Genomic DNA, 23,878 nt, shown 5'->3' with positions numbered 1-23,878 from the left:
CCAAAACATTGAGGCAAAAATTTTGCATAAAAAGACAAACACGTTTACAATAATTGCTTCAAATTTCGTTCGAGAGTAAATAAAAGTTATTTTAGAAGGATCAATAATTTTGTCATAAAACATTTGAACTGCAAAACTTTAAGCAACTTCTAAAATCAATCGAGTAATGTGATCAAAATTACATTTAATTGGCAATTAACTTAACATAAAACACGGCAACAATTCAAAAACCCTTTGATCAATTTATTGAAAAAAAACCTGACTGAATTTGCATAAAAAAGACCAGCACGTTTACAAGAATTGCTTCAAACTTAGTTCGAGAGTAATTGATGAAAATTGATTTTTCTAAAGTGCGAACTAATTTAATTCATTTCGTAGTTAGACATAATCCTGTTCCTTAAATGAGAATACAGGGGCTACTATCAACAACAATAAGAGTTAGAGATGGCAATTAAGACTTTTAAGAACAAAGTTGAAGGAGCAAGCATCTAAAATTGGTCTTTATGGGCTCTGTTTCGGTTTCTGATTTCGTTTTCTAAGTTTTTTTGTTATTGATTTCGTTTTCTGATCGCAAAAAAGGAATTAGCCCAGAGAAGTCGAAAAGATTTTATGCAAAATTTTAAAAATGAAGTAAAGCGAAACATTTTTATGCGAAGTAAAAAAAGGAGCACAATAATAGTCCGCTGAGAATAAGAGGGCTGCTATTAAATAATAACTAGCTGCTCAAGTATTTTTAAAAAAGCAACAAACCCCAATTAAAGCATGTATTTTACCTTTAGTAGCCTTCTTGAAGTAGTAGCCTTTAGCATAGTAGCAGGAGAAGAACATTGAACATAGCCGGCACATTGCCGGAATAGCTGCGAAAGAATAGACCTGCGTGCCATATAATAGAGATAGAAACAGATACAGATCTAAATTGAAAAAATCACCGCCGCTCAAAAAACTAGTAAAAAACATTCAGCGATAAATTAATAAAGCTTTTTAAAATTCATTCCACAGAAGCCTCTTATTAGGGACATTTATTGCACATATGAGTTCCTTTGACCTTATTCAAATTAAAAAACAAATTCAAACCTTAACAAATTCAAATTAAACTTAAGTTTTAAAGTGCAAAAGTCACTTTTATTGAGTGTGGTAAGTCACGTATGATCAAAATCTAATCATGCAAATAACCTAGAAACTTTTGTTAAAGCGAGTGAGAAATGACGTCACGCGCGCAAATGCCGTTAGTGAGAGGAAGAAGTCATTCAGAAAATTTGATTTTTTCAGCTTTGCTGTGTGAACCAAATGTAAAACGAAAAAAGAGCGTCAGACGACGAAACAAAAAATACAGCAGGACAAGTCCTGACGTACAATTCGAAGAATTTTCATTGACTAAACAGAAAACTAGACCTTGAACGGATTATGAATGGATTGGGAAAACCATTGAGAAAAAAATCCGATCCAAAAAATCGAAAAAACAGTCAAAATCAAAGTGAAATTGCAGCATGTGAACAAAAAACCACTAGCGAGAAAGCGAATTTTTGTTCAAACACCGTTTTCTCACTCTACTTTAAATTTAGAGCGAAAAAATTTCACGCCGCAAAAGCACTCGCTTTTTCGCTCCACTTCCTGTTTCGGCGTGACCAAAATCACCACTCCAATTTGACTTCAAAAATCATGAAAATGTGCGAACAGATCTTTAAAAAAAAGACAGCGCCCCAATACAATTCAAATTCTTTGAATTGTAAAAAAGCAAGAGCACCGCAATATAGCTACGCTCAGCTTACAGCTTCGCAGCTATAATAAATAAAAGGGTCAATTTTAAATTGTTAAATTAAAGAACTATTAATTACTATTTTATACGTTGAGTAAGAAATATATCCAACTAAGAACTCTAAAAGCTTTAACCGCTACTACTAGCAAACAGTATACTACGTAATATTCTACATTGAAAGTAAAATTATGTCATTGAAAATATTCGCACCAATATTATTGAAATGAAAGTTTGCACCTTTAAGTTTTTGTGTACATAAGTTCATAACCCATACAATTATCCCACAATTGTACGCACGCTTTATGACAGCCGAATAAAGATAAGTTTAAGTTAATATACAGACACCATTTATGGCTTTGAGGGTGAAAACTGAGGATTTTGGGGAATTTCAGTGAACGTCTTCAATTCGAAATCGTTTCCGAACGAACTCTGGTCAACTTTGTTTCCGGCCGTTGCAGAGTCGTAGCCCTGACTGCGTGAAAAAATGCATCGAATATCAGTGTGAAGATAAATTTTGTTGCCGCTTGAGGATTGAAATCTTAGATGAAGCAGATATTTGAGGACTGAATTCTTTTTGTCAACAAGACTTTTGCTTATACTTCCGGTTGACCTTCGGCTAGTGTGTGAGTTGTTGTGATTTAGTGGCAATTTACTCCTGGACTCTTTGGGCACTAGAAAGGTGCGTTGTCTAAGGAAGGTCTGGTGATTGGAGGGCATTTCGCTAAGGTCGTACATCACTATGAACACTTTGATTACAGAGCCGTTCGGGTTAAAGAGCGTCTAAAACATATAGAAAAAAAAGTGAAACCGCGAAACAAAGTCTATGAAAATGAAAAAAGTTTAATAGATATTGAAAAAACTCAGCGCTGAGGTGTCAAAATATGTTCTAATTTGTTCGGCAGTTTCATTTCTCAACGCAGCCTTTAAATTTCACTTATTCTAATACTATTTAGAATTTACTCTAATAAAGTTTGATCACTTTATTCACTCAAATCCCATTTGGCGTCTTTGTGATTGATTTTGCTACTCGCGTAAATCACTGAGAAATCTGGAGTTCAAACATTGCATAACATATGTCAGAAATCAGCGATCACATTTGTGTCTTGCGCACAAAAACGTTAAAAAAGGTTTGAGTAGATGAAGACAGGTTTTAACAACAGGAAGAATTCATAAAGTAACATTACAAAAAACAATTCCGGTCACAAAGCATATGTAAAACAACTCCTTCAATTACTTTTTTGCAAACATTTGAAAGCTAATTATAGATGTTGTTTTAATACCTGTAGCAAAACCATCAAATATAGACGTCTCCACTGAATTTTCAGTTAACTGTATAATAAATAATAGATAGCCGGCCATTTTAATGACATTTACAAGCAAGCCATTTTAAACAAAGTCACTATTCTAACAATTTTTGATCCATTTTGTCTGATCGTGTTACAGAGAATCTATAAAAGTTGTGTTGACAAAAACTGATTTTAGTTAAAAACCAAAGTGCTATTTAAAAACAATTTGAAATTGGGCACGGCACTTAAAAGGACAATTGACATACTTCAAATAATGATTTGAGGTCACAATGAATAATTCAAAAAGTAAAATTAATTTTTTCGCAAACTTTTAAACAGCTGGCAAATTACCAGAAAATAGGCGCAATATCTTCGTGGATCTGCAGTCTCAAAAAGATAGTAAAAGAAACGGACCGAAAGAAACTGAGATGTTAAATTTTGATTAAGAATCTGTCGAACTATTTGCTGCTTCTATTAGCTGTTCTCAAATAGCAATCAATTAGAGTAACACGCACTCACTTGAAATTATCTATTTGAATTAAAGTAAAGAAAAGTTAATTGCAGAGTGAGGAAGTCAATTTTGAGAGTCGCATGACGTCCAGCACGCAATTCAGTTGAAATTGCATGAACGAATGAACGAACGAAGCAGATTTGAAGTAATTGTGACGTCATATGGTTGTAACATAAAAAATTTGACGCCGAAATAAAAAAAAACAGAGAAGGCCAATAATAGCCTCAGCTGTCGCTTTGCGGGTATTAAAAACAACTTATATCTGTTGTCATTTTAAAACGGCAGCGCAAGCATAATAAATCAATGACTCTGCGGCAATTTTGATTATTTGTATACTCAGAGACTAAACGCTAATTGAAAATGATCTTAGGCTGTACCAATTCATAGTGTCGGATCGTACATCAGATCGGTCACGAGAAAAATTGACTCGATAAGTCGCTCAGGCAATCACTTGACCTTATCTATCTTCAGTCAATTTCAGTCGTCATTTTTGAGAATGAGATAAGTCACGTGTGACCAAAAAATTGATCATGCGAATGAACAAAAACTGTCTCCACTAACAGTGAAAGATGACGTCACGAACGCAAATCAGTTGAAATTGCATGAACGAATAAACACAAAGCAGATTTGAAGTGATTGTAACGTCATATAGTCGTAACAAAAATCTTAGCTACGAAAAAAAAACAGGAGAAGGCCAATAATGGCCCCAGCTGTCGCTTTGAGGCCATTAAAAACAACTTATCTGTTATGTTTTAAAACTGTAGCACAAGCACAATAAATATATTTCCTCACGTCAATTTTGGTTATTTGTAAACTCAGAGACTAACCGCTATTGACAATGATCTCAGGCTGCACCCGTTCATAGCATCGGATCGTTCCTTAGTTAGGTAAGGAGAAAAACTACTCGATAACACTACAAAAATACAACGCGCACCTAAATAAGCTATTTGTTTCCAAGGCATTAACACATGCCTTATTGCTGCAATACGGAAGTATTAGCCGGACAACGAGTATCATCGTAATAAGATCTTCGAACCGGCGGCATGAGTTCCGTTTAAGCCCCCAACTTCAAATTGTTATATAGCACGCTAGCAATTAGCAACTTAAATTCTCTTGTCAACACAAATATCGATTCCCAATAACACGGCGAGACAAAAAGATTCAAAAATTACTAGAAAATTGACTTCATTACTGGTACGAAAAACCAACAAAAACAAAATACTGCTACGCTCAGCTTGCAGCTATTAAAAAACATAAACCGACTAGGAAGACTTGCTCTCGAACAACAGGCGGTTGGAAAAACTTTCGACCCCGGCGGGATTCGAACCACTGACTCACCTCTTCATAACCAGACGCACTGCCCACTCGGCTATCAGGCCCATATATTTGGTTTGCTGCAATCGATTTTACATTAGCAACAAGATTTAGTGAAAAAAAATAGAGATCACACAAAAAATGAAGAGCGAAAGCGTGAAAAAGTCACTTGAGAAGTCAAAGAATGTTCCGGAAAAGCGCAAAATGGTCAAGCGAAAAATTTGCATAAAAAAGACCAACACGTTTCAAATAATTCCTATGAACTTCGTTCAAGAGCCATTAAACACGCACGTAGCTCCGCAACTTTTAAAAGCCAAAAGTATGCAATTTCGGACGTTTCTTAAAGTTCTTTTTATAAAACAAAGTTTAATACGATGACGCTACGGCATTTTGATACCTGCAGTGTTCCAAGTAACGTTTAGCTAACGTGTCCCCGCATAAAATCACAGAAAACCTCTCCAACGCATAGTATTTGCTTGCAGCTGAAATATAGGTTGTGACTCGGCTAGAATTCACTGAGAACTTTGGCGTTTATCGAGAGCCGCAGAACCATTCGAGACGTTACCTTGTTTACACAACCTGCACGTTTTGAAACGACGAAAGTTCGGGGAAGTCAACTTCTGGCTAAGTAAAGAGGAACTTCTGTGATTTTAAATTCTGGCACTGCATACTTTTCGGCAGTTTAAAACTTGCACAGGCAAGTTTTAAGTACAGTTTACGCTTCTGTGCTTAAACCTGGAGTTCATCGAGAACCGTGGTACGGGATGTTAAGCTAGAATTTCGAAGTGACTTCTGCAGAGTCACGTAACTTTGCTTAATAGACTAAACGTGCACGTTTGAAAACATACCCGGCAGATTGCCGGAAAATAGTCGCCGTTGATTCCAATAAGCATGATTGGGATTGAACGAATAGAAGATATTGAAAAAAAAAGATTTTTGTACAAAAACCTTTTTTTAAGTCAGATTTATGTTGATGGCATTTCGTAGTTGATCATACTTCTGTTTCTTAGAGAGAGGCCACAGGGGCTACTATCAATACCAATAAGCATAAGAGATGGTAACTAAGACTTATAGGAACGACGTTCAAATAGCGGGTATCTAAAATTGGGCTTTAGGGTTTATCCCGTTTCTATTTCTGACTTCAATTTTTTATACTGACTCTGTTCATTTTGAATTGCTTTGCTGAGCATCTGATGTTCAAATTCACTTCTAGCAGAATGAGAGAAGAGAGAAACTAGCATAGAGAAATCCAAAATATTTCACGCAAAATGTCGAAACATACCCGGCAGATTGCCGGAAAATAGCCGCTGTTGATTTCAAAAAGCATGATTGGTATTGAAAGAAGAGAAGATATTGAAAAAAAAAAATTTTTGTACAAAAACCTTTTTTTAAGTCCGATTTATGTTGATGGCATTTCGTAGTTGATCATACTTCTGTTTCTTAGAGAGAGGCCACAGGGGCTACTATCAATACCAATAAGCATAAGAGATGGTAACTAAGACTTATAGGAACGACGTTCAAATAGCGGGTATCTAAAATTGGGCTTTAGGGTTTATCCCGTTTCTATTTCTGACTTCAATTTTTTATACTGACTCTGTTTATTTTGAATTGCTTTGCTGAGCATCTGATGTTCAAATTCACTTCTAGCAGAATGAGAGAAGAGAGAAACTAGCATAGAGAAATCCAAAATATTTCACGCAAAATGTCGAAACATACCCGGCAGATTGCCGGAAAATAGCCGCCGTTGATTTCACTAAACATGATTGGTATTGAAAGAAGAGAAGATATTGAAAAAAAAAAGATTTTTGTACAAAAACCTTTTTTAAGTCAGATTTATGTTGATGGCATTTCGTAGTTGATCATACTTCTGTTTCTTAGAGAGAGGCCACAGGGGCTACTATCAATACCAATAAGCATAAGAGATGGTAACTAAGACTTATAGGAACGACGTTCAAATAGCGGGTATCTAAAATTGGGCTTTAGGGTTTATCCCGTTTCTATTTCTGACTTCGATTTTTTATACTGACTCTGTTCATTTTGAATTGCTTTGCTGAGCATCTGATGTTCAAATTCACTTCTAGCAGAATGAGAGAAGAGAGAAACTAGCATAGAGAAGTCAAAAAGATTTCACGCAAAAAGTCGAAAAAGCGGCAAAATGGTAAAGCGAAAAAAAGTTCGACGAAGTAAAAAAAAATAGGAGCGCTATAATAGCCGGCTGAGAAGATGAGGGAGGCTATTAATAACGAATATTTATGGAAGCCAACTCCTGGCTAAGTATAGAAGGACTTCTGGCACTGCCAACTGTCGGCAGGCATTTTAAAATGTGCACATGAGTGTTGTAAAGCAAATTGCATGATTACGTCTCATCCAAAATGTTAACTAACCACTTGTATCTGTCCTCTTCTCGGCACACGGTAGCCACGTTTTCCCAGTTTTTGTAGGCTTATGTATCCCTGAAAAGCACACTTACACAGTGGATTTCTCTACACCTTCACGATGAAAAATAAATATAACCACTAACCCCTGGTTATGAAAAACCAATATCAAGGCAAACATCATTCATAAGTTTGCTCACACATACTTAGGAAATCCAAGAATGAGTTCACGAGGGGAAAAGGAAACAGATGCAAACTGACTGATGTTAATTCGATAAGGTCTTTATATTTTTAAATTTGTGTTTCATTTTTAGTGTGTAGCAGGTTGATACCTTAATTCAATTTCGACAGAATTTAAAAACAACTACTAACAAAGTATGGAGAAGGTGAACCATCATTGGACAAATTGTAATAACAGGCTGAGAAGTCGATTGTTGCATGTTGGGGACAGAACTTGGCTCCAGCAGCGCCTATGTCAGCCTTGAAACCCTACAACACAAACAGACATCTCTGTGATGTGCCGAGGACATTCGGCTCTTTCCTATTTTAGTTTTCTTCTCTTAAATTTAGCATAACCACCGCCTCCGTAGTACAATTACGAACATAGCCGACTAACGTCGGGCGAACTGCTCTCAAACGACCGGCGAGCGGTTGGCTTCGTCAGTAGCTAGCCACGGTTTAGTGAGGCTAGCTTTATCTTGATTCGACTCTGCAACTTTGTTTTCTAGCCTTGTTACTAAATAAATCAAATAAAAAATTTAAAAATTTAAGAGAAAAGCTTCAAGATTTTGCAGTGAAAATGTTCACAACTATTTTTTGTCTTTGGAGTTATGTCAAGTAACCCATCTGCAAGACTTGAAAAGCTTCGTTGGCCAGTAATGATCGCTAAATTCAGATAAGGACAAAAATATTCAAAAAGTTTGAAAACAATCGCAAATTTTAACAAAATCTTGCTAAAATTCAAGATAATTAAATCTTCTTCCTTGTCTGAAGAGACTATCCAGTATCCCTATTTCAAGCTTTAAATAGTTACACTGACTCAAAGATCCATAAACTTCGAACATGATAATAATTTACCGAAAATTTGAGAAATTAAACAAAAAAATTGCAAAAGCCGGAATAATTATAATATTGATAACCATTTCATTAACTCTAGAAACTATGCAGCAGTTTATTATCAAACCATGGAGGAGGTCTCTAGGACCCTGGTGCAGTAACCTATAATCAAACCCTAGAGGATGTTGTGTGGTTCTTGATGGTAGAGAAACCTAAAAATGACAAAGTTTCAAAAAAAAAATGAAAAACTGCAAGTTGCATAAAAAACTGCTAAAATTTGTGATAATAAAAGTTGAAAACTAATCCAGGTCTCAAAAAATTATCCAGTAACTTAGTATCAAATCCTAACGGAGATTTTCTCTTTGCTTGAAAAACTTGAATAATGACAATAAATGTCCAAAAAAATGAAAAAAATTGCAAGTTTTGTAAGAAATGTTGAAATCTTAAAAAACATCCCATTACGTTTAGAAAATAGACAGTAACCTATTGCCAAACCCTAGAGGAGGTTCCTCGGCTCTTGAGGCTGGTCCAAAAAAATGAAAAAAATTGCAAGTTTTGTAAGAAATGTTGAAATCTTAAAAAACATCCCATTACGTTTAGAAAATATACAGTAACCTATTGCCAAACCCTAGAGGAGGTTCCTCGGCTCTTGAGGCTGGATAAATCTAAAAATCGACAAACGTTTTCAAAAAAACTTGAAAAAATGCAAGTTTTATCTAAAAAATTGCTAATATTAATCAGATTAAAAAATTCAAACCTATTCCACGGCAAAAAATTTTTTCAGTAACTTATTATCAAACCATTAAGGACATTTTCTGACCCCTGCGTCTGGAAAAACGTGAATAATGAAAACTAAAGGTCAAAAAAATTAAAAAATGCTTAAAACTCGTGAAGTTAAAATGTTGAAGCCATTCCACTACAACTAGAAAATATGCAGTAACCTTTTATAAAACCATAGAGGTTCCTTGACACCTAAGGCTGAAATAACTCAAAACATACCCGGCAGATTGCCGGAAAATAGCCGCCGTTGATTCCAATAAGCATGATTGGGATTGAACGAATAGAATATATTGAAAAAAAAAGGTTTTTGTACAAAAATATTTTTTAAGTCCGATTTATGTTGATGGCATTTCGTAGTTGAACATACTTCTGTTTCTTAGAGAGAGGCTACAGGGGCTACTATCAACACCAATAAGCATTAGAGGTGGTAACTAAGACTTATAGGAACGACGTTCAAATAGCGGGCATCTAAAATTGGGCTTTATGGGTTTATCCCGTTTCTATTTCTGACTTCAATTTTTTATAGCGTCTCTGTTCATTTTGAATTGCTTTGCTTAGCAACTGATGTTCAAATTCACTTTTAGCAGAATGAGAGAAGAGAGAAACTAGCCTAGAGAAGTCAAAAAGATTTCACGCAAAATGTCGAAAAAGCGGGCGGCTATTAAAAATGACAAAAATTTTCGAAAAGTTTGAAAAAAAATTGTGAAAACTGGTATAAAATTGCTTGTTTCTAGCGATCGGTTGTTCGTCAGTAGCCACGGGTGGAGGGGTCAACCGGGGGCTGAAGCGGAGGGGGGGGGTTTGGTGCGCAACAGTGTTTTGGGGGCAACCGGGCGGTGGGTGCAATAGTGTGGGGGTCAACAGTGGGGGGTGTCTTCAACCTCTAAGAACCGCCCTTCACACCATAAGTATAAATCTCCAAAACAGTTTGAGCTGAAATGCTCTAAGAGCACTTAATGCCCGCTGGGCGCTACCTGTTTATCACGTTTTGAGGACAAAAAGTCAAAAGCGTTAGACGAAAAATCAGTCTAGCGAAAAATCGCATAAAAAAAGAACGACAGGACTAATATAATTGCTAAACTTCGTTTGAGAGCATTAATAAATGTAAATGAAGATTTGTTGGGTTTTGACATCAATATTTTATGAGGGAAGCGGAATAATTGGAAACAGTTGTTCATTAAACATTCAGTAGTTCTATAAAATGGTTCAGCCTTATGAAAAAAATTGTTTCTAAAGCAAATTGCATGCAATTCTTAAGATTTTCATTTCTTTCAATCCATCTTAAAAGAATAAAGGTCACAATTATGCTGATAGGATCCCGTCTGCAAGCTAACACCATTCTTTAGATTTCGCCATTTTTACGTTGTTTCGCTTAAATAACGATTGATCTTTGTCACCAACCATAGCAGTAGTTCCATGGCGTAAACTTGGTAACGTTAATCTTGGAAGGCAATAAGAAAACAAAATTGAGGCCGGAGAAAATAACAAAATTCACTTATATAGTTGATTCTGCATATAGTTGAAAATTTTATGATGATTCCAAATTGCATAAATTTCAAATAGTTTATAATCTAAAAGGTACAAAAAACCGCCGTATTCTTTGGCACACCTCGATTATTCCAAATGGTTCCATCCTGCCATTCAGAACGCTTTCCTCGAAATTCACCACCAAACTCAGTTGACTTGAACTGCTGCTCGACGCGCTGGATCCCAGAGGAACACTCCTATTGGAAAAAGACCGCGGTCGAAACAGTCCTCCAGTTGCGTCTGGTGACGTCGGCAGTTTAGCATCCGATTCCTTACGCATGAGAGTATCCAAATTGTTTTTCTCTGCTTCTGTTCCAAAATTTTGGGGCCGCTTTGCCGGACTTTGATCGAGGAGCCCAGATTGAGAACTGTAAAAAACAATTGTTTTTTAAATTAATTGAAGTCAATGGTTCATCTCATTCAATTGAAACTCTAATTGTAAAACACAACTGTAAAACTGGGATAACAACGACAGCAAGCCGCGCATTTCGCCCTATCGCAGCCTCATGTTGCACGCGGGGGGGGGGGGGTTGCGTGGAGTGGGTGATGTATACAATAATGTACCAAGTCAAAAAGTGAAAAAAAACCCAAAAATGTAAAGCTTACATTAACCAACGGAAAATAGAACTGAATTGAACTCTATTCAAAATGACAGATGTTTAATAAAAAGACAGTACACTACATTCAATGCAATTAACTGTGAATAAAAGAGACGCAAAGTAAAAATTGGTGGCAGGGTATTGTCAGTTTTGTCTATGAAACGCCAAATCTACTTAAAAACATAACCGACTAAACGTCGGAAGAATTGCTCTTGAACGACTAGTGGGAGCTCTAATCAATTGCAGCCTGCTTCAGTCGGGGGGGGGGGAGCCTAAATGGGACTAAGAAGTTCTAGTGGGCTTCAAATAACCACATTAGAGGTTAACATATACCACTATTAAGATTTAAAGTAAAAAATGACACCAGTTTCGGCGCACTTTTCATTTGACTTTTAGTATTAAATTGCCACCAATTGAGTTAAGCTGCTTGAAATTGTGATTGAGAGGGAATTTTAGATCACGCGAAATGCAAAAAGTCAAGGGCGCAAAAATCACTCGAAAAGTCATAATTGTCAAGCGAAAATTTTGCATAAAAAAGACACACACGTTTACAATAATTGCTATGAACAACGTTCAAGCAATTAAACAGCAATTTGGACATTTGCCACGTAATGATTTCTGTGAAACCATATTAAACCATAACATGAACAATTCATTATTCAAAAATACTGTGCAAAAAAGTGATGAGAACTGATTAGTGGACTAATTGGAATTGCTCTCCCTCATTGTGAAAGATGTTGAATTATGTGTTTTTGCACTGATAATGGTTTGCATATCCTGATAAGACGCGAGGATAGCCACTAAAAATATTAGATACCATTGTGAACGGGAGAAAACACATCCGAATTATTTAATAGAATGAAACTATTTACCCTTTTTCCTTGTCCAAGAAGTCAAGAAGTCCATCTTTGCTGTGAAACGAAATTGACTTGCTAATGCGCCTGAAAGCCACCTGCAAACAACATCAGAAACTTTAATAAATTTATGACACATTCAGTACAAAGCATCCTTATACAAGCTTCCATTTAGCACAGAACAAATTATTCATATTTCAATTTTTTTTACTGTTTTAGCATGTAGCCCCTCAACTTTTGACATTAAAAGTGACATATTCTGGTCAATTATGCTCAAAACGTTCTACCTGAAAATTGCTACAATAGAAAAAAAACCGGTAACCGACTAACGCCGGACAAATTGCTCTCGAGCGACAGGCGGGGCAATCTAATTCAAGGGCTGTAGCTTAGATAATTTTTTTTGTTTATGTGTGGAAAATCATCCAACCAATGTAGGATTCAAAATCGCAACCTCCGGAGCACTCTATGAATCTAAAATCGGTTTTACTTTACCAGCAAACTTTACTTAAGAATGAGCGCAACTGAGATAACTCAAAAATGACGAAGAGAAGCGTGAAAAGATCACTTGAGAAGTCAAAGAATGTGCTAGAACAAAAGCGCAAAAATGGTCAAGCAAAAATTTTTTATAAAAAGAACAACACGTTTACAATAACTCCTTCAAACTTCGTTCCAGAGCAATTAAACAGATAAACAGATGACACACGAATGAGCACAAAAGAATAAACAAAAAGTTATCATAAAGAATCAAAGGGGAAAACAGTTAAAAACAACCAAAAGTAAAACTCTAGCTGCTAATTAATGCAAGTGAAAGAAGGCGGAATTAAAACGAATTGCTAAGAGGATGCTCTTGGTTGTAAATAAACAAAATTTAACATTCCATGTCCGGACAAAACAGTCCCAGACAAAATAACCCCATATAAAATATTGAAACAATTGCAAATATAATCTGGAAACAATTAACAAAACATAATCTAAGAGTTACTAAAGCTTCTGAATGCTTTGTTTTTAATTGATATCAATTAGGACTAAACCAAAAACTTGTTTCAAAATACATCATTTGGCAAAAACTATGTTTTAATGAGCTTAATATTTGTTCAAAGAAAAACAATCATTTGAACAACTTGGGTGTTTCTTTTTTAAATGATGTGCAAATATTTGACTCTATATTTAGTTGGGACTACTTTGTCTGGGAGAGTTTTGTGTGTTTTCTTGGGACTATTTTGTCTGGAACTGTTTTTTCTGGGAATATTTTGCTATTTCCCCGTTCATCACACCATAAATATGAGTCTCTAAAACAGTTTCTGCGAATCTCATACTTGGAGACTAGTGAGCTGAAAAGCTCTAAGAGCACTTAATGCCCTCTGGGCGCTACCTGTTGATCCCGTTTTTGAGGACGAAAGTCAAATGGGTTAGACGATAAATCGGTCAAGCGAAAAATCGCATCAAAAAAGAAAGACCAACAGGACTGATATAATAGCTGCAAATTTCGTTTGAGAGCAATTAATAGCATAGCTGGCAGATTGCCAGAAAATAGCCGCAATAGCATCGTAGATATGCAGTCTGAAAAAACAGTAAAAAAGACAGACCAAAAAAATCGTCTTTTCATTGAAGGCTGACATGTTATATTTTGATTTAAAATATGTACAAGTCATGTGTGACCAAAAATTTAATCACTCAAATGAACAAAAAAACTCGCTCTACTAAGAGTGAAAAATGACTTCACGCACGCACTTCAGTTGCAATTGCATGAACAAATGAACAAAAAGCAGATTTGAAGTGGTTGTGACGTCATATGGTCGTAACAAAAATCGCGACGACGAAATAAAAAAAACCAAGAGAAGGCCAAAAATAGCCCCAGCTATCGCTGTGCGGCTATTAAACATTTCAAGAGAGGTTCAGAATACTTAACAAAAAGCACACAATCGACTTTCAGCAAGAAGGTGGAAAATTTTCGGAAGATGTCAACGGAGACCGGGAAAACATTTTCAAACACAGTATTCACAGATCTGAAGAAATCACTAGACGAAGTCATACAGTACAATATTGGTGAAACTTTGTAATTGAAGGATGGGAAATAGTGGGCTAAGACTTCCCAAATATACTGCACTGACTGACAGCCAACAGTGCGTAAATAGCCAGCCTAAACTGAATTTTTTATAAGTAGAATTCAAGTGCTGTTCCACTTTTTCTCAGATATTATAATTGAGACTGCTGTCTTCACACCAGCTCACCCGTGTATTACAGTTACACCATTCTTTACAACGTTGGCTTAAAAACGGCCTTGGATTCCATCGAATTTTATTCGTTGGCAATCAATTTTAAAACACAAAAAAAAACAGTTTTTTATTTGAAAAACGGAGAACATCTGTCTCACGGGAATTAATTTTTAGAAAAACAACAACTCATAAAAGACTCTTAAAATTCTTGGAATTAAAACGAACTAAATAAATTAAATTTAAGGAGCCCATTCATTACTTTTGTAGTAGTATGTGCTAGTAGCAGTAGTGCTCATCTTTCTTTATCTGCCTTTTCTATACCAGGAATGGGGGTACCGGGCATCCAGGAATGTTCATCTCCAGGCAATACAAGATATTAATTCTGCCTTAACCAGGCCAGGGAAATCCGTTATATTCGTAAAACCGAGGACCATCTTGAATATCTGTTTTAAATGTTGTTAAAATAATTAAAATCTTCACCAGTAAAAGTGCTCTTATTGATATCGTTTTGCTGCGTAATAGAGTTCAGTGTGCTTTTTAGCACGTCTGAAATCAGACGCAAGAGCTCGAATATCTCCAGGTTTACGATGGATTCCGTCCTTACTGAGGTGTTTCGCAGCCTTAAATTTCTTCAATGATATAAAGGGAACATCCAGTTCTCGAGCAAACTCTCTGTAACAGTAGTTCACTCAAGCAAATGTGTCCGCTTCCCACGTCGACTAATAGTTTAAAAATTGAAACAAGAAAACGGTAAAATTTCAGCTTCAGAATAAGATAGGCCATTTCATCGGATGTCTCTACCGGGCCCATCAACCGTTCATTTTTCTTGTCAGATAGATTATTACTTCCTGCCATCACAATAACTTGTAGTACATCTGTCACAAATTTCCTTAACGACGCTTTCTGAGCACATAGTAGATATTTTACCACCTGGACAAGAAATTGTAACAATCTTGAATAAAAATTAAAAGTCGTCATATGTTCCTGCATTATTCTACTAATCCACACAGAATTGAAGTCAGAGTTAGAACGCTAAAAAAACGTCAGTTAAAAATGTTGACCTGATTTTAATTTTCAGAAGTGCAAAAAGTTCTGAACGTTTTTTTCCCATAACTTGTGAGAATTTGATGCGCAAACACCGGGTATGGCAACACTGTGCCATACACAATCACAGGCCCTGATATAATTATTCAACAATTCAAAAGTATCATTAGTGTCTTACAGGGCTGCTTGATAGTGGCAACCCAGTACTAGGGTTGAACACCACATTAGGACTGCAGTAAGAGAATGCCCGCTTGATCACGCTGGCATCCACTTCAAGTCCATACTGCTCTCCCACTGATACTCCATTTTCTTCACTCATTTCACTTCCACATCCACCTCTCTCGCCATCCGATTCCGCCAGTTTCCCACAGTCGACTAATGGCGACTTCGGAGCTGACGACGACTGCGACGCCAGACATTGCAGTTGTGACGTCATTAGTTTGAGGTGATCAATTTCGGGCTAGAAAATTTGAACTCCCGGAGGTCATCAATCACTTTCGACCCAATTTTTGCACGCTGATAAAAATACAACCTTTTTGAATACGAACGGAAAACACTGCGGCACAGCACATCCTTCAATAATTTCTAAGTTTCTACGTGCCAGCTCAATTCTCATTTTCCCAACATAATCCAAATCACCACCACCCTTTCTCGTCTAGTACCAATTGCTGACCCTTTACTTTGACGGGAAAGGGAAAAAAAGTCAGTTGCTTTTGCTTTTCAAACCAACTTACCTGAGGAGCCGATTGGGCTACTGCTTCCAAGTGACTATCGCTGTCGTTTTTGCCTGTTTTTCTACATTTTTCGGACAACTTATGAAGTTTGGAGCGATTTCTGGAAGCTTTTGGAGGTCTTGTTACTGACGATCCGTCCTTCCTGAAAAAGACAAGATTTGGAAAAACTGATTGCTATGCGATGTTGCTCCGAGAAAAGGATCAAACTATTTGACACAAAGAAGAGAATCATGCCTGTGGAATTTCTTTCTAATCAGACCTCGATTTCAGAGAGCGAGCAAGCTCAAAAAAACCAGCTCATAGCTTATATGGTCGCTAGAAAGTAACACACCCGGTAGATTGCCGGAAAATAGCCGCCGTTGATTCCCATAACCACAATTGGGATTGAAAGAAGAGAAAAAATAATGAAAAATATATTTTTGTAGGAAAAACAATTTTAAAGTGCGAACTATTTTGATGTCATTTTGTAGTTGAACATACTCCTGTTTCATAGTGAGACAATACAGGAGCTAGTATCATTACTAATTAGCATTAGAGATGGTATCTAAGACTTATAAGAATCAACTTCGAGAAACGGGCATCTACAACTGGGCTCTATGGGTTTATCCCGTCTCTATTTCTGATTTCGTTTTTTGATCCCGACTCTGTACATTTTGAATTGCTATGCTCCGCAACTGCTGTCTAAAGGCACTTTGAGCAGAATGAGAGAAGAGTGAAACTAGCCTAGAGAATTCAAACAGATTTCACGCAAAATGTTGAGCAAGCTGTGAATTAAGGTACAGCGAAAAAATTTTATTCGACGAAGTAAAAACCATAACCGGAAGAATACCGGAACCGACTCAAAGCGTCGGAGCTTTACAAAAATCGTACTTACAGCCGAAATCAAAACCTATTCCCTTAAACAAGTGATTTTTTACTTCAACCGATTTGATCAAAAAATTTACACCGCTGTCGTAACGAGAAGTAGCGAGAAAAATTTGTGCTTTGACTCATTAGAAAAAGTAAAAAACACGACACCAATGCAGTGCAAAAACAACACACAGATTTAAACAATGTCAAATAGTGATATGACATATTGCAAAAACTGACACGGATCAAAACTGCGATGAAATGAAACAATACTAGTCTAAAAAACCAAAGAGTTTCACAATCAATTGTTCGCACCAAAAGACCCATTGTGAAATGATAAGCCAGATAATATTCATAGAAACTGGACTGAGTTTTTAAAAAGGACAAAAAGGTGAGCACTCGAATTTTTTTCGTTTTGGAGGCACAAGAAAGACAAAAAAAGAGCTCGAAATAGCTTTGGTTAAATGAGTTCAAGCTATTTTCAAAAAACTAAATTAGTCTTAAAAAGACCAAAACAAACGGAATCATACAAACGTAAAAAATAGTTTTACACTAAAACTGAGGCCCAATAATTTTTCGCAGAAAGTAAAATCAACCAAATCGTTCACGCGAGATTCCAGCGAAATATCAGGGCTGCAACATATATTAGAACTATAGGAGAATATACACAGTGGAATACTATAGAAAAGAGAAAAGTTTTTAATTTTTGAGTTAAAACCAAATTCAAAAACATTGAAGCGGAAAAAGAAATACTTTCATTATAAAGCATTCAACGCTTAGAAAAAACATAGCCTGTAAGAAAAAAAGAAGTGACAACAGAGTTCAATGATTTGAAATATTAATTAAAATCATTTGTAATAAACCTGTCGAAATATTTTTAAAATTGCGCATGTAAATATTCCCACTGAATTTTGAAAACTCAACTCGAAAAACGAACTCTGTTATCAATGAAATAGTATGAAGATCCCATCGGAGGGTGCAAAAACCAGAATTTCTAGTAGTTAAAACCAAACCACAAACGAAAACGGAGTAAAATTGGACCAAATTCGCAAAATCGGATTATCATGTACAAAACTTTATAGAAACAAAGATACCTCACGCTAGAAAGCGTCATTCAATGCATGCTATATCAAAAGAAAATTGCCATATGACTAATTTTTAAAAGTAGGTCATCTTGAAGATCCAAAAGTAATAATTAAAAGAAAAAAAAACGTCAATCATCAATTAAAAAATTGTAAAATGTGTCACCACTTTCCACTTAAAACGCATTGTTAGGCCCTTAAAAACGATTTAAGCCCGATTTTCATTTTAAGAGCTTCTCAAATTGAATCAGCATCGACTAAAAGCTATTTTTACAAAAAACAAAATTACAAATTAAAAAATTGGGCCAATTGGACGAAAAAAAAACGGTTATCTATATGCATCATTCTGTCAAACAATTTTCAATGTCGAAAAGTCATTCATTGAACGCAGCCCATGATCAAAAAACTTTTATCGACCAGCAGAAATTTGTTCATCATGAAAGCTTTTCTCACTTGCAAACAGCTCAATTGCGAAACAGAAACAATTTGAAAAAAAAATGTTCTAAATATGGTAAAAATTTTCACTGAATTTCAAAGAGTTATCGCCAAAAACCATTCAATTAGCAACAAAAAAATCAAAAACATCGACGGTGCGTCAAGACACTTTTTATAGTAAATAAATTCAAAGTAAAAACAAAAAACTTAGAAATCGTTGACAAAAACCGCCAAAATCGGATTAGTATTTGTACAATTTTATAAAACAAATACACCTCACGTCAAAACGAAGTATCCAATTCAGGAATTATCAAAAGGACATATTTACTAATTTGGTAGAAAAAAATCCGCTCAAAGGGCGAAAACAAAATGAAGAAAGTAATGAATAAAGTCAAAAATTGACCAGAAAAAAAGAGAAACATGGGCCAATTTTGCACTTGAAACGCATAATTAAGCTCTCAGAAACACCGTGGCATCAATTTTATCTAGTTCCACATTCATGCGGCATCGATCAAAATTCACTTCTACAAAAAACCAAGTTAAAATTTAAAAAAAATGTCAAAGTCAAAAGTCATTCACTGAACGCAGGGCATGAACGGAAACTTCTCTCGCTCAGAAAAAGTTAGTTCACACGGCGATTTTACTCACTTTCACTATTGAGTCAATACGCGGCCTGAACAAAAAGTACTTCAGGTAAAAAAAACTTAAGAACATAGCCGGAAGAATTAGGGAAGCAACCCGAAGCATCAAAACTTCACACAAAAACCGTAATTGCAGCTGAAGCAACCACGTTTTGTATTAAAACATTCACTCATTACCTCCCCAGGTCTGATCTAAAAATTGGTGAAATTTAAACCACTATAACCAAGAGAAACAAAATGCAGCAAAATTTTATATTATTGAAAACGTTTGGTAACATTAAAAAATTCCGAAATTATTAGGATGGCCAAAACACTAATAGGCTGAAAAACCTGACAGGACTATCGATTGCCCTGAAATGATTCACAATTCTAATCTCAAGGATGCGAAAGCAAATGGCAGATAATATTCTTAGAAAATAAGTTAAATTTTCAAAAAAGAACGCTCAAATTCAAGAATCAGAAAAGCACTACCATTAGATTTCTAATCACTGCAGTTAAGAGAAAAAGAACATAAACTTCTTTCTTGATGTCTATATTCCAGACCACATGATTTCACACTATTTCAAAAATTAAATTAATAGAAAAAACAAGCAAAAGAATAACAATCAAAGGCAAAAAATTGTGTAGAAACAATATCAAGGACTGAAGAAAAATCTAATAAGAAGTAATAAGTTGAAATTTTAGAATAGGCAAACTCTCAGGACTTATTTATGATGAATAAAATCAATTGTAAACAAAGAAATGACGAAAATCTAAGAAAAAGCTGAAATCATTCAATTTTTAAGAACTGAAAAAATCAAAATAACGAATAAAAATGTAGGTGCAAAGACAAAACCAGAATGATACAAACTAGAATGTGCAAAATATGGACACAATGTAAGGAACACAGTAACAAAAAGACTAATTCCTGATTTTTGAAAGTTAAAAATCAAATTAAAAAATGAAGAAAACGAGTACATTTTATTGTTCAGCACTCAAGACATAGTAAAGACAACGAGGCATCCGAGACAAAGATCCATTTACATGACCGGAACAAAAAAAGAAAAATCAGAATTCAAACCTGCAAAACAATTTGCAAAAAAAAATGTAAATAAAATTTTGAGACCACATTTATGAAAAATTTTCAATAAAAAAACTGTTTTTCAAAAACTTGCCGCCAAAACATGATTGAATTTTTATTGAAACGAAATTAAAGACCCTCATGTTGTACAAAAAGGCTAGTTCTAGTAATTAAAGCCAAAATACAAACAAAAAACTGAACAATTGGAAAAAAATCTACCAAAATCGGATTAGCATATGTACAATTTTATAAAACAAAATTACATCGAGATAGAAGGAGGCCTTGAGTATATAAATTATCAAAGGGAAGTTGCTATATTAACTGAATTTTGACAGAAAGACGGCTGATCCAAAAATGAATATTACTAGAAAAAAAGCCAAAAATTAGCTAAAAAATAAAGAAATATGTGTCAATTTTGAACTTCAAACACATTTTCAGGCTCTGCAAAACACTTTGGTATCAATTTCCGAGGTTTACATTTCAATACAGTATCGAATAAAAATTATTTCTACGAAAAACCAAATTACAAGCAAAAAAATTGGGCCATTTAGACGAAAAAACGGCCAAAAACGGTTATCTATATGTGCCATTCAGTCAAAAACTACTTTTCAAAGTCAAAAAGTCATTCACTAAACGCAGCGCATGATGAAAAAACTTCTCTCGCTCAGAAAAAATAAGTTCACAAGGCAATTTTACTCACTTTCGCTTTTAGGTCAAAACATCGTCTGAACGAATAGTACTTCCGGTAAAAAAAAACAAAGCTTAAGAAACCCAATACTCCTCTTCGAGTCGTAAAAAAAAGGAGCGCTATAATAGCCGGCTGAGAAGCTGAGGCGGCTATTAAACATGTTGAATTAAATATTTAACTCGTTCATACTACTTACGCTTTTCGCTGAACACTCGAAGTTCGTTCTTGCACGACCACGGGTTTTTCGTTCACTTCTAGATCACGCACTTTCTTGTTCTCAACAGAAACTTCGAATTGAGTATTAATAGCACCACTTTTACCATCATTTCCCAAATCAACATTCGACTGCAACTGTTGCTCGTTGTTTGTAACAACAACCACGTTTGCAGTCTTGTCATTGGCAATCGATTGAGCGCCAAAAGATAGAATATTTTTGTCGTCTTTTGTAGTAGTATTAGCACCATTTAGATTCCCTGCAGTACATAAATAGATATTCCCGTCACCAAATTTGTTTTCTTTCGCTCCGGCGGAACTTTCCCGAGAAGTGGAATTGTTCCCCTTTAAAACATGTCCGGCTTCGTCCTTAACGTCTTTGAACAATTCACTCAACTTGTTGTGACCTTTTGACCTCTCCGGAGCTTGAAGAGTGTCGTAGTTGTCGTTCTCAAACACCGAATCGGAGTCAGCGAAGAGATCTGAAACATTGCAATTTACTTTATTCTGTAAATTAATACTGACAGAAAACATGTACAAATTGTACCAAACCTTTGCGCCTTTTAGAAGCTGTTTAACACTCTTAGCTGTTTCCGCTTTATACCGCCGATCCAAATCTATTTTGATAACTAGGTAACTTATAGCACATGCGAATGAGTACGTTGATGTGCAGTGCAATCAACAATCTGTTAAGGCGGTTAGGTATAAAAAATATGAGCAGCAGAAATACGCCCAGCTATGAAGAATAAACATAGCTGGTAGATTGTCAGAAAATAGCCGCAATGGCTTCGTAGAACTGCAGTCTCAAAAAGATAGTAAAAAAAGAACAAAAAAGAAACTTCGTTTGATTTAATGCTGAGACGTTATGGTTTGATTAAGAATCTGTTTAACTTATTGCTGCTTCTAATGGCTGCTCTCAAATAACCTTCAATTAGGGTGGCACACACTCAAATTAACTTATTTCCCTGAATTAGAGCAAAGAAAAGTCAACTTGAGAAAGTCATTTTTGAGAGCGGAGTAAGTCACGCGTGACCAAAAATTTAATCACGCGAATGAACAAAAAACTCGCTCCACTATGAGTGAAAAATGACGTCACGCACGCACTTCAGTTGAAAATGTATGAACGAAAGAACAAAAAGCACATTTTAAGCGATTGTGACGTCATATGGTCGTACACAATCTTGAAGACGAAATAAAAAACCAAGAGAAGACGAATAATAGCCCCAGCTGCCCCTTTGCGGCTATTATTAAATGAAAGCTTCTATACATCAAAATGTGCACAAGCCAAAGCACAACATTCAGCTCAGAGTATTAAGAGAAGATTAAAAAATAGAGATTGACAAAATTCAGCACAATTTCGCATATTTCTCCGAAAATTACTCATACTAACAAAAAACAAATTCAATTGGTAACGAAGATGCATCAAACAACATGCATGAAAATTCCATTAAAAGACAAACTAAAATTGTCGAGTTTAAAAACATCGGAACTTAAAAAATTATAAACTAGAAAAGAGAATTAAAACATCTAACGCTACCGGAAGAACTTAAAAATTAATATTGCATTTAATAAAAACAAAAAACATCAAAACTAGTCAAAATTTCCTTCACAGAGCAAAAACACATATCACAACAATGTAAAAAGTCGAAGCAATCCATAGCGGAATGAAACCAAAGCAGTAGCCATTTTATTTGCAATAATGGTGACAAAAATGGGCATTAATAAACATATTTTTACAATAGTTCTAATTAACAAAAATTTTACATTAAAGTCAATCAAATTGTAGAAAGTTGTTTAAACGCAGTTTTTTAACTCAGCACTTACAATTGAGAGAAAAGGTTCCACGCCATACATCTGCTAGCTTCAGCTTCACCTCTAGTTTTGTCGTGCTCGCACTCGTCCAACAAAAACAACCCATTCTCAGAAATCATTCTTAAATATATTATCGACACGTTCCACAATCAGAAATCTTAAATCCAAAATCAAGAAAATATCTGGGACAAGGAGGAAAAATAGACTCATATGTAATCCACGCTTTTGATCGCATTTCTGTGTTGCGCTGAGGCTAGACTAGTAATTACTAGTAGTGCTGTTTTAACGAACTGAGTTTACCTGACAAACTATGAATAAGCCAGCAAAAATTCAAAATTTAAGACAAGAGCAAAAAGTTTAATCAAAAAGTCACTAACTAAGAAACAAACATAACAGCCTGACGTCAGGTGAATTGCTCGCAAACGAATGGCGAGCGTTTTAGTGTAGCTAGCATTAGCTTAATTGAAGAGGCATGAGATGAGCGCAGCGGTGGGGAGGGGGTGCTGACGTGGGGCAACGGCGGGGGTCTTTGGCTGCACGGGGCCCTTACGACCTTAACGATGTGCAGGGGTGTGGATTGGGGAGGGGGGGGGGGTGAGGCGAGTTTTTATGGGGGGAGGGTGTTGTGGGGGGGGCAAACTTTGAGAACCGCCCTTCACACCATAAGTATAAGTCTCCAAAACAGTTTCTGTGAATTCCATACTTGGAGACTAGTGAGCTGAAGGGCTCTAAGAGAACTTATTGCCCTCTGGTAGCTGCAAGTTTATTCCAATTTTGAGGACGAGAACTCAAATGGGTCAAACGAAAATTCTGTGAAGCGAAAAATTGTATTTAAAGGTCAACAGGACTAAAATAATTGCTACAAACATCATTTAACGTCGGCGGGGGCATTGCTATCAAACAACTCTCAAGCAGTTCGCTTCGATTGTAACTAGCTGCGCCTAGGGAGGCTAGCTTTAGCCAAATTGAGGTGAAGTGGGGTAAGCATAGGGGATGGGGGTAAGGAATGGGAGGAAGTCCAAAGAACCGCACTTCACATCATGAAT

The 23,878-nt window shown here is 35.8% G+C and overlaps 1 protein-coding gene across 1 annotated transcript in view; it reads right to left on the bottom strand.

The window, feature by feature from the left end:
* Nucleotides 1-1,797: 1,797 nt before the first annotated feature.
* Nucleotides 1,798-23,878, bottom strand: part of LOC142354295 (uncharacterized) — a 32,304-nt gene continuing 10,223 nt past the window's right edge. Inside the window, exons 7-14 of the mRNA XM_075406558.1 lie at nt 21,004-21,502; nt 16,053-16,194; nt 15,497-15,778; nt 12,077-12,156; nt 10,688-10,973; nt 7,615-7,731; nt 7,252-7,320; nt 1,798-2,536 (exon numbers count right to left, since the gene is read on the bottom strand). Coding sequence (XP_075262673.1) covers nt 2,105-2,536; nt 7,252-7,320; nt 7,615-7,731; nt 10,688-10,973; nt 12,077-12,156; nt 15,497-15,778; nt 16,053-16,194; nt 21,004-21,502 — 1,907 coding nt within the window. The 3' untranslated portion in view covers nt 1,798-2,104. The remainder of the gene's footprint in view (nt 2,537-7,251; nt 7,321-7,614; nt 7,732-10,687; nt 10,974-12,076; nt 12,157-15,496; nt 15,779-16,052; nt 16,195-21,003; nt 21,503-23,878) is intronic.

Source organism: Convolutriloba macropyga, chromosome 15 (assembly GCF_964194025.1).
Source record: "Convolutriloba macropyga chromosome 15, txConMacr16.3, whole genome shotgun sequence".
Taxonomy (NCBI): domain Eukaryota; kingdom Metazoa; phylum Xenacoelomorpha; order Acoela; family Convolutidae; genus Convolutriloba; species Convolutriloba macropyga.
The sequence above is the reverse complement of the archived record's forward strand: the minus strand, read 5'-3'. Positions and strand labels throughout refer to the sequence as shown.